This window comes from Mus pahari, chromosome 9 (genome assembly GCF_900095145.1).
Source record: "Mus pahari chromosome 9, PAHARI_EIJ_v1.1, whole genome shotgun sequence".
Taxonomy (NCBI): domain Eukaryota; kingdom Metazoa; phylum Chordata; class Mammalia; order Rodentia; family Muridae; genus Mus; species Mus pahari.
The window spans coordinates 91,700,243-91,712,408 of record NC_034598.1 but is presented as its reverse complement, the minus strand read 5'-3'; the positions used below and the strand labels follow the sequence as shown (position 1 = coordinate 91,712,408).

The 12,166-nt window shown below is 44.2% G+C and overlaps 1 protein-coding gene across 4 annotated transcripts in view; it reads right to left on the bottom strand.

Moving 5' to 3' along the window:
• The window catches only part of Slc41a2 (solute carrier family 41 member 2), a 100,548-nt gene that overhangs the window by 70,408 nt on the left and 17,974 nt on the right, over nt 1-12,166 (bottom strand). For all 4 annotated transcript variants that reach the window (XM_029542554.1, XM_029542556.1, XM_029542555.1 and 1 more), the window contains 2 exons: nt 6,793-7,525; nt 4,303-4,410 (listed from right to left, as the gene is read on the bottom strand). In XM_029542554.1, coding sequence (XP_029398414.1) covers nt 4,303-4,410; nt 6,793-7,347 — 663 coding nt within the window. In that variant the 5' untranslated portion in view covers nt 7,348-7,525. The remainder of the gene's footprint in view (nt 1-4,302; nt 4,411-6,792; nt 7,526-12,166) is intronic.

The window sequence follows — 12,166 nt, the reverse complement described above, 5'->3', positions numbered from 1 at the left end:
GGCACCCTGGCTGGCTGGCAAGGGCACCTGCACACACACACGGCGTACCTCCACACATACAGCTGTAAGGAAGGAGTATCCACCTAGAATATAAACCACATACACTCTAGCCTCGCCCTTCACATTGTCTGGAATGTCCCTATCTCAGCCTCAGATCCTAGCTTTATCTCATTTACGTTAACAGTATATGATTATCAGTAGCAACACAATCCATTCTCATTCTCTCCATCCCTCTGTTGCCTCTCCCCCAGGGTCCCACCTTGTTGGGAATTCACTGTGTAGACCAGGGTGGCCTTGAATTCACAGGGATCTCACCCCTGCCTCCACCTCCAAGAAGCCCCACCTCTTTGTACAATTCTCAGTCCTCATGGGATACTAACTCCAGTCCTACCTCAGACAGAGATGCTCTGAACTAGGGACCCCGGTGACAGGTTTCCTCCTTGTGCTGGGCTTCTACACTATTTTGAAACTCTCCTCTCTAAAAAATGAACAGAAAACATGATATATACAGACCCATGAGGAAAATACTCAACACAAAACAGATACTAGAGCAGAATTAAAAAATATATATTAAGACTGAGTCATGTGTGATTTCTCACACTTGCAATCCCTGCATGCAGGAGGCAGAGGCAGAAGACAGCAACAAGTGCCAGGCCAGCCTGGTCTACAGAGTGAGTCCCAAGTTAGCCGTGGCTATACGGTGAGACCCTGACTGTCTTAGTTAGAGCTTCTATTGCTGTGATGAAACACCATAACCAAGGCAGCTTGGAGAAGAAGGGGCTTATTTAGCTTACACTTCTATATCATTGAAGAAAGTCAGGACGAGAACTCAAACAGGGCAAGAACTTGAAGGCCTGCTCATGCAGAGGCCATGGAGGGGTGCTGCCTATTGGCTCTATTCTCCATGGCTTGCCTAGCCTGCTTCCTTATAAAACCCAAGACCAACAGCCCAGGGATAGCACCATGCACAATGGGCTGGGCCCTCCCCATCAGTCACTAATTAAGAAATGCCCTACAGCTGAATCTTATGGAGGCATTTTCTCAGTCGATAACTCCTTTCAGCTAATTCTAGGTTGTATTGAATTAACATAAAACTAGCCAGCACGCTGTCTCAACAGACATCCCCCAAAAGATTAGATTCACCTTTATGAGACTTAATGTCAACATGTGGATTAAAGATGACAAGTCTTACTTAAAATATATTCTTTTTAAACTGGATTTCCCACAGTGTGACCTATTTCAAAAGAGAATGACATAATCTATTACGAGTCTAAACAAACGCTGGACGAGGCTCAAGAACGACAGATGCATTGAGAACAATGTTCTTTGAGGTAATTGAACCAAATTTCACTATTCCTGGCAAAGTCATCTATCGAGTTGCTTAAACGCTTGTATGCTTAGCTGTATTTATCAGAACAAAGTCCATTTTGCAACAAGTGACACAGAAGTCACCTTTTCATTCCCATCCAGGAAGTTACCTCCTGGACTCAGGTGTGGTTGACAGTCATGTCTGTCCACTAATTCTCAAAACTACAGGAGAGCCACGTATGCTTTTGTTTTTCCTTCTTAAGGCTGGGGGTAAACCCAACACATTCCATCTGGATGCCAAATGATCAAGAACTAAAATCCAAATTCAGCATTTCAGTAGATGTCACCATTCAATAAGAAGGTACTGGAATAACCAATAAGCATAAAATTTAAATTTTAAACATCAAGATTTCACAATTAGATTTTTTTCAAGAAATTGTGTGTGTCGGGAGGTATATGCATGGAGTTGGTGTGTTTGCAGGGAACATGAACATTGTGTGCGTGTGCATTAGAGGCCAGGGCACACGTTAAGACATGATTCCCCAGGTGTCATCCACTCTGGCTTTTAGACAAGGTGTCTCAATGGGCTGCAACTGACCGAGTAGGCTGGACTGGCTGGCCAGCAAGACTCAGGGCTTCTCCTGCCTCTGCTGCCCCAGGACTGGGATCACAGGCACACACACCTCGGATCACACATAGGTCCTCACACCTGCACGGCAGCCACTCTGCCCACTGAGCTATCTTCCCAGCCCCATCCCTTATTTTTCTAAGAGTTTTAAACATATTTACCACATCACATTATCACTTGAGAAAAAGGTAGCCTTACACTTTGAGTTTGAATATATAATACAGGAAGCTGTTTTTCTTTTCTTGTCTTTTCTTTTTTGGTTCCCCGAGACAGAGTTTTTTTGTGTAATGGCTCTAGCTGTCCTGGAACTCACATTGTAGACCAAGCTGGCCTTGATCTCAGAGAAATCCACCTGCCTCTGCCTCCCAAAACCTGGGATTAAATGCATGGGCCACCACTCCCTACATGGGCTTTCAGATTTTAAGATGATTTTTTTTTAAAGTTTCTAAGTCTAGATAATCTTAAGCCATGTAAATATATGTCATGAGTCTTCACTGTATTCTCGTCCCAGCACAACTGATGAGGAAAACCCATCTTAGCATGATGGCACACAGCCAGGATTTATAGAAGCAAACACGGCAATCAGCAGGCTATTACTGGCAATGACCCAGTCCAGGTGACTCTGCAGGCGATTCTGGTTCAGGGAGCAGGGGAAGTCATATTTGATAGATGTAGTACATGGACTGCTTTAAGTAAGCCGCTAGACAGATCAGTAAGTCAGGATCTAACAGTTGGTCTGCTCTGCCTCAGTTTTACTTCAAAGCCGTGCCTGCTTTGTGCCTCTACTGTCATTCACTTATCCTAATTGTTACGTCAGGCACGGTGTGGCTTTGTGCCTCTACTGTCATTCACTTATCCTAACTGTGACGTCAGGCACGGCGGTGCACACCTTCAACCTCAGCACGTGGGATGCAGAGACAGGGCGTCTCTGTGAGCTTGAGACCAATTCGGGCTACACACCGAGTTCCAGGCCAGCCAGGGCTACGGAGTGACACTTATCTCAATTATGTGTGTGTGTGTGTGTGTGTGTGTGTGTGTGTGTGTGTATGTATATACCTATATATACATACATATACCTATATATACACACACACATATATATATACACACATATACATATACACACACATATACATAAATGTGTCTTTATAACACATATATATTATGTATTATATATTATATATAAATATGTGTATTTATATTATATTTTATGTGTACATATAATAGTATATATTTATGGTATAATTTCTATAATATACATATTATATATTATATATATCTATATTATTTATATTATATATTATATACTATAATATGTTATATATAATATATTTATATGTGTATATATTCGGCATTATTTATTTATTTATAAGTGTTTGCCTATACGCATGCATATAACAAGCTTGGTGCCTGGAGGCCAGAAAAGGACATCCCCTTTCCTGGAACTGGAGTTACAGACAGTTGTGAACTGCCATGTGGTGGGATCGCATGCAAGTAAGTGCTCTTAACCTCTGAGCCGCCTCTCTCCAGCTCCTGTCATAACACTCTCTATTAATGATAGACCATTAAAGCATGCTAAACATCCAATAATGGGTTATAAATCAAACTACAGGGTTCTATAATATCAAAGGAGATAGCCATGTGCAGGGTGGCGCATGTCTTTAATCCCAGCATGAGGAGTCAGAGGCAGGAGGATCTCCGAGTTCAGGGCCAGTCTTGTCTACATAGCAAGTTTGAAACCCTGTCTGATAAACAGCACTAGCTAATGCAGTATAAATATGGATCCACTGATATGAACAGATGAGCCATGTATGTTAGGCCCGATTATAAAAGAGAATACAGGGCTGGAGAGATGGCTCAGTGGTCAAGAGCGCCGACTGCTCTTCTGAAGGTCGTGAGTTCAAATCCCAGCAACCACATGGTGGCTCACAACCATCCATAATGTGATCTGATGCCCTCTTCTGGGGTGTCTGAAGACAGCTACAGTGTACTTACATATAATAAATATTTAAAAAAAAAAAAAGAGAATACAAAGGATTCTCGCTCTACTTTCAATTCAGCTGACCTCAGACCCATACACTCTCAGATCTGCCCACCCCAAGTACTGCACACTAATAATACCTGCTAGTGCAGCCTGGCAGCAAATGAGGCAAACGTACTGCGGCTTCCGGTGATAAGGGGAAGCAGGTTCATCTCCTCGGGTGAGAGAACGCCGAGATCTTCCAGGGCACCTTCAGTCAAAGCTATCTGGTGTAACTGAGGCCGGGAAGCTAACCAGACAGGAAACCAACCTCCTTGTCACACAGACTCTTCTATGTGGAGAGAAATAAGTAACACACATAATAGGAAATAGGAAAAAAACTTACTGCAGTGGATAATCGAGAAGCCAGTGTCATTTCCAAGTTCCCTTTAAGACCAAGAAGCGCCGGGACCAAAATGAAGACTTCTGTCACATTTTTGAACACTTCCCAGTGCTGTAAAACAAAGCATTGACTTCCCTCAGCACAGGACGCTTCTAAAGACCTGGGGGAGGTGGGGTTTATTCTCAACTTCCCTTCCTTTTGTTCTTGGTACCGCTGTGGAGACAGTGTCCCACCATGAGGCCATGGGTGGCCTGAAAGTCACTGTGTAGACCAGGCTAGCCTCAAACTCAGAGCCCTGCCTGCTTCGGCCTCCTGGATGCCTAGGATTAAAGGCTGGGGACAGCAACCCGGCTGCTTCCCAGTTTTAAAGCACAGCACAGGTTATCTCATCAGTGAGCGTGTTCTCGAATCGCCACACCCTCCTGAGATCAGGATCTGAGGACTTTAGACAATTCCGTTGGCGTTGGTTCAACATCTGACATCACTATGCACCGCTCTACAGCTAACACCAATAACTACAACTAAGCCTGACGTCCTGGTGATCCTAAGAGGGGAGGGGCAGTCCTCAAGATGAAGTCCACAGCCTGTCACATGTGAGGCAAACTCTCTACCACTGAGCTGTTTACCAGCCCTTGAGTTTTTAAAACAGCTCAGGCTGGCCATTAACTCTCTAAGGTAGTCTAGGCCAGCCTTAAGCATGTGAGCTTTATGTCTCTGCATCCCAAATGCTAGATGCCAGGTAGGTACCACAACACCCAGTTTCTTTACCATTTCATAATGGCAGAGTTCATGTCCCTAATGGTTAAGAGCTCAGCTGTGGGATTTCCTTATCTGGACTGGAGTCTGGGTTCTAGCACTAGTTACAACAATCTCATAAAAAAAAAAAAAGTTACACTGTTGTTATTGCAGTTACAGATAAGGATATAAACATCTGAAGAGGCACAGGCACATTCCCACATTCCCAAGGTCAAAAGGAAGAGAGAGAGAGAGAGAGAGAGAGAGAGAGAAGAAGAAGAAGAAGAAGAAGAAGAAGAAGAAGAAGAAGAAGAAGAAGAAGAAGAAGAAGAAGAANAGAAGAAGAAGAAGAAGAAGAAGAAGAAGAAGAAGAAGAGAAGAAGAGGAGGAGGAGGAGGAAGAGGAGGAGGAGGGAAGGAGAGGAGAGGAGAGGAGAGGAGAGGAGAGAAAAGGAATTGAGAGTTGACATCTGAAGTAGTTAGTGGCCTATGTCTGCTACTCCGTTTAAGATATGAAGCTAAATGGTGGCATACCAGGCTCGTAAGACCAGCACCAAACTAAAAATCCTATTAAGGCAGCGTGTCACTCTGTAGCTCGGGCTATCCTAAATCCCCTATATAGTAGAGCAGGTGGATCTCAAACTCATGAAGCTCCTGCCTCAGTTTCCCCGGGTGCTTGGGTTTCAGGCATGTGCCACCATGCTCTGATGAAATGATGTTTGTGCCCTTCGGGATGGATCTGTCACATCTGGCTCTGTAATCCCGGAGAAGACATCTCTCGGATGTCTCCATCTATGAAATGAATAGTAATAAACGGCCACCCTCAGACAAACAACACAAAGCTAATGATACGAAATTGCTTTCTGAACTGAAAAGATCATGTAAATACATAATAACACAGGCAGATTTTTTACAAATGCCATTAAAAGGGGGTTGTCCCAGTAGGAGACTTTAGTAACTGACAGAGCATGGGAAAATGGAAAACCAAAAAAAAGTGAAGTGAAGCCAGATACGGTCACACACCTGCAGTCCTAGCTCTTGGTGGCCTAAGGCAGGAAAGACCGCAAGTTCAAAGCCAGTCAAAGCTAGGCAGTGCGACCCTACTGAAGGGGAGTGGGGGAGAAGGAGAAAATGAAAAGAGGAAGAAGGGAAAGGAAGGGGGAAAGAAAGACCAAAGGGAAGAGAAGAGAAGGGGAGAGAGCAGAGGAGAGGAAGAAGAGGAAGATGGGGTGAGGGCTCTGTTAGTGAAGCCTCAGGACCTACACTCAGTCCTCGGAATCTATGTTTGAAAGAAAGAAAGAAAGCTTTGGGAGTGGTGGCACACCCCTTTAAATCCAGCACTTAGGAGGCAGAGTTAGAGGCAGGCAGATCTCTGTAAATTCAAGGCCAGCCTGGTCCACACACAGTAAATTCACAGAGGGCTGTGCAGAAAGAGCCTGTCTCTAATTAATTAATAATTTACCAAACCAGAAAGCCAAGCATGGTGACACATGCATAATCCTGAAGCTGAGAAGGCAGAGGCAGTCCAGGCCCTTAGAGCTTACGTGGTTGCCAGCAGTCAGTGAGTTTCGAGGATGAGAGACCCTGACTCATAAACACGATGGAAGCAATTAAGGAAGATACCCAAGGCTAGCATGCATATGCACACACATGTAAACACTCGAACAAATATACACATGCACGCGCGTGCACACACACACACACACACACACACAGACACAGGCTTGTACATACAGTGAAACTAAAGACAAAATCTCACCTGCACTATGTCCAAAACCATGCCAGCAGAAACCGTCCCAAAGCCAGCCAGCAGGAACGGCACCAGTATCTGCAGAGCCATGACCCCACTGGACTCCTTCGGGAGCCTCTGGCTTGTTTCCACAATAACGTCGTCGTCGCCCTCGCTGGGCAGATCTTCATCCTGTAACATGGCGGTGGTTTCCGAAGCCTCCCTCCCGTCACAGTAGTTATAGCTGGCATAGTCGTCGTACTTGGGGCTGCAGCTGGCCGGAGCGTGCGCACTGCTGCTGTGGAAGGCCTGCTCTGAGAACTCATGGTAGTCCAGATGTGGCTCCGATCTCTTGCTGAAGGTCTGTGCAGCGCCCGACAGCCCGTCCTGCCAGATGCCGTTTACTTTTTTATGCCTGTCTTCCTGATTTTTCTGGTAAATGACTGGCACCATGCTTAAAAGTAAGTTTAAAAACTTGTCAGATTGAATTGTATTTAAATTTAAAGTCCAATCTACAAAACCTCCTCCACTCTCCGGACTGGCACTTGTCTTGTAAGTGACAGGTCTTCCTTTACTGTGGGTCATATTGTCATCACAAAAAGACCTGTATCCTTCAGACTCGAGCTTCCCAAAGCACCGCAGAACCAAAGCCACAACAACGATTGCTCAAATTAAGTCATTGACCGCTAGGTAGAAAATTTCCACTGATAAGAAAAAAAAAAAAAAAAAAAAAACATCCAGAAATTTAAGAGAGGAATTCAATCTGCAAAGAAAAAGATAAAATGTAAAACTTAGATAAATTACACTCATACTGATTTCCATACAGGTGCAGGAGTAATTCTATATTCTATGAGTTGGGCACAGATCTATTCTGTGACATAAAAGCTGAGGGTTTTTTGTTTTGTTTTGTTTTGTTTTATAAAATATAGTGCAGAAGCCAGGTACAGAGGTGCACGCCTTTAATCTCAGCACCTGGGAGGCAGAGGCAGGCGGATCACTGTGAGTTTGAAGCCAGCCTGGTCTATGTAGTGAGTTCCAAGCCTGCTAGGACTACACAGATCCTGCATCTAAACCAAAACAAACAAAAAAAGCAGGAATGTTTTATAATCTACCTTGAGTAGAAGTGCTTTTATTTTTGTATGATTCATGTAACTGAAGCCCATATGCAGCCTCTGACTGCCTCTGAAGATACAGTGATGAAGATGAACTAAAGTAACGGCATTTGCTGGGCACGGTGGTACACGCCTGTGATAGTAGCACTAAGGGTGATGAGGTAAGAGGACTGCCCAAAGATAGAGGCCAGCCTGGGCTACATAGTGAGACCCTCTTTCAAACAAAACCACAAAGAGGAGGAAGAAAAGGAGGAGGTGGGAGGGTTGGGGGGGGCAGAAAAGAGACTCGACAGTTCCCATTACTATGGAGAGGACTGAAAATTACATGGTGCTTGTTCCAGAATTTCATCACCAAAAAATTTAGATTGTCGATATAAAAGACACAATAAAATATATGCCATTATACTGTGTAAATATTACATAATAAGCCATATTCCTTTATTTATAAGTTACTCCATATTAATTTCATCAGAATACAAAGTGACAAAGATTATATTTATCGTAAAAACCATTTAATTAGTATCCTGAATACAGTAAAAGACATTTATTCTACAAATAAAGTTAGGTTAGTCATCTAACATTCTTACATACATTAAAAAAAAAATCATGGGGCTGGTGAGATGGCTCAGTGGGTAAGAGCACCCAACTGCTCTTCTGAAGGTCCTGAGTTCAAATCCCAGCAACCACATGGTGGCTCACAACCATCTGTAATGGGATCTGACACCCTCTTCTGGTGTGTCTGAAGACAGCTACAGTGTACTTACATATAATAAATAAATAAATCTTTAAAAAAAATCATTACATTGACTTAAAAATACATCCCTTTGTGGTGGAGAGATGGTTCAGCAGTTAAGAGCACCAACTGCTCTTCCAGAGGTCCTGAGTTCAATTCCCAGCTACCACATGGTGGCTCACAACCATCTGTAATGGGATCTGACACCCTCTTCTGGTGTGTCTGAAGACAGCTACAGTGTACTTACATATAATAAATAAATAAATCTTTAAAAAAAATCATTACATTGACTTAAAAATACATCCCTTTGTGGTGGAGAGATGGTTCAGCAGTTAAGAGCACCAACTGCTCTTCCAGAGGTCCTGAGTTCAATTCCCAGCTACCACATGGTGGCTCACAACCATCTGTAATGGGATCGATGACCTCTTCTGGAGTGCCTGAAGACAGCGACAGTATACTCATATAAATAATAAAATAAATCTTTAAATATATATATATATTCCTTTGATTATTTAGGAAATAACTCAAAAGAATGGTTATAAATACCCAGGCCTCCATTTTATAAGCCAACCAGAACAAAATTAGGGATGCCCTTGCATGCTCCTCAGCCTGCTGTGTTCTACAAGTAGGTCTCTGACTAGTTGGCCAGTGACAGGAGTCTCAAAGGCCAGAAAGAACACAGATAGATACTGGAGCTAGTTACCAACTGGCACTGAGCTGCAAGACCACAGACACCAGGGCAGCAGCAGCCAACTGCACAGTGACTTCATGGCCACACCTATCACACGGGGCTAGAAGCCTCGGGTACTTCTCAGGCACATCTGAGCCTGTCTTACACTGCCACGAGAATCAAGGCAGCACTGATTTGATAGAGGACACTTGGCCCCACTGCCCACCGTACTGTCGACTTTAACGAAGACACTCTGAGTCTTCAATCCTGGGACAGGAAGAAGGACCACAAGAAATGACCAGAGGAGAAAGAGATGAGGGTCGGTGAGACAAGCAGGTACTAAGGACCTCATTTCATTATCTCTTCCTCTTAAACCTGGTAACCCCTGAGACAGAACATTCTTCCAGCATTGGCCCAAAGACCCCAGGCCTCCTGACTCAGAACATGATGTACATATGGGTCCTACATCCTTTTAATATCCTATATCCTTCACCAAGGGATTATGGTACCAACTTCCTCTGGAGTTGCTCCAATGGTTGGTGATGTGGCTTATTGGTGGGGTTCTTTCCTAAACATGCACTGTGGCCTAGGTCTGAGGCCGGACGCCACATAAACTGGACATGGTGGTACATGATGCAACCCCAGCACTAAGGAGGTAGAAGCAGGAGAATCAAAAGTTCAGACTCATCCTCAATGTGCCGAGTTTGAGGCCAGCCTGGGCTACATGAGATCCATCTCAGTGGTGGAAAAACAAGTATCTGTACTGAATCTATACTACTAGTTCCTCTCACCCACAGTCCCTGAACACCACAGTAGACATACGATATATAAACTCTAGTGGTTTGAATGAAATTGGCCCCCAATCTGGGGATGTTTTGTTCCCAGGTGATAAGCTGTCAGGGAAGGACAAGGACTGGCCTTGTTGGAGGAGGTGTGGCCTTGTTGGAGGAGGCGTGGCCTTGTTGGAGGAGGTGTGTCACTGGAGGTGGGCTTTGAGGTTTCCAAAGGGCCAGTGTGTCTCTTTGCCTGTGCCTGCTGATCAGCTCCACCACCAGCACCATCCCTGCCTGCCTGCCTGCTTCCATGCTCCCTGCCCTGATGGTAAGGGACTCACCCTCTGAAACTATAGGTAAGCCATTAAATGCTTCTGTTGTAAGAACTGCCTTGGTCATGGTGACTTTCTGTAGCAACTGAATGGTGATTAAGATGTGCCATTCAGGGGACTGGTGAGATGGCTTAGCAGCTAAGAGCACTGACCATTCTTCTGAAGGTCCTGAGTTCAAATCCCAGCAACCACATGGTGGCTCACAACCACCTATAATGAGATCTCACGCCCCCTTCTGGTACATCTGAAGACAGCTACAGTGTACTTATTTATAATAATAAATATATCTTTTTTTAAAAAAGAAGACGTGCCATTCATATTATTTCAAGTATTCTAAGCAGTTTGAGAGCTTTTGTTGTATCTTCTATGGCACTGAGGACTGAACACAGCTTTTCACGTGTGTTATGTGTGTGTTATGTGAGCGTTCCTCCTCTGAGATATCACCCCAACTGTTTTCACTTTTTTATTTTGAAACAGAGTCTCACTAAGTTGCCAAAACAGATCTTAAATTTGTAATCCTCCTGCCTCACTGTCCAGAGTAGTTAGGATCATTAGCCCACATAACCAGACACAGACTTAAAATAGAGAGAGAAGCTGGGGTGTGGTGACATACACCTTTACTCCCAACACTCTTGGGGCCAAGACCATCGGATCTCCTTGACTTCGAGGCCAGCCTGGGCTACATAGTGAAACCCTGTCTCAATAAAGGAGAAGAGTGGGGAAGAGGATATAAATCAGAACCTGCATTTCCCCTAATATCCCTGGTGATTTGCATACACCATCAAGTGTGAGAAGCACTTTTTTTTTTATTTGAACTTCTTTCATTTAAATTTAAATTACAATTACTTCATTCCTCTCCTCCCACACTCCTCTTTTTTAAACAATTTTTTAAAGATTCCTTTGTTTTATATGTGTGAGTACATTGTCACTATCTTCAGACACACTAAAGAAGACATCAGATCCTGTTACAGATGGCTGAGACAAAGAGTTCAACCAGTAACATGGTGCAGGGGGTCAAACCCAAGGTGCAGGGGGTCAAACCCAAGCTTCCTGTGTGCTAAGCGAGCTAGTCACTAACTGAGCCTCATCCACGGTCCATTTCCATTCATTTTTTAAATTGGGCTGCTTGTCTTTGGTTATCTGCATTTAATTTCTCCCTACCACCCAGCTTTCTTAAGACATAACTGGCTCACTGGGTAAGACACCTTGCTCCAGGCATGAGAACCTGAGTTCAGATCCCCCACACCCATATAAAAACAGGGGTGGCTGAAGATTCTTGTAACTTCAGTGCCTGGGGGGGGGGGTGCAGGGGCAAGCAGAGAGGTGGCTCCATGGGGCTTGCTGGCCAGCCAGGCAGGCTGAACAACAGGTAGCTCCGAGGTCAGAAAGGGACCCCCCCTCTCCAGGGAAGGGGGTGGGATAGAGCAGGGTACCTATCACCTGCTCTGGCCTTCATATGCACCCACTCACTACCGAATACAAACACACATACCAAAGCAATGAACAAAAAGGAAAAGATAAAAGGGACAAGTCCGGGTTGGTGGTGGAGGACTAGAATCCCAGCATTCCAGGGACAGAGACAGCATGATTCAAGTCACGCTTGGATATAGAGTTTGAAGTCAGTTTTACTAAATGAGACCCTATTTCTAAATAATAAATGGATTTTTAGGACACATGCTCCACTAGGTTCATAGCAGCCTTATTTATAATAGCCAGAAGCTGGAAAGAACCCAGATGTCCCTCAATAGAGGAATGGATACAGAAACTGTGGTACATTTACACAA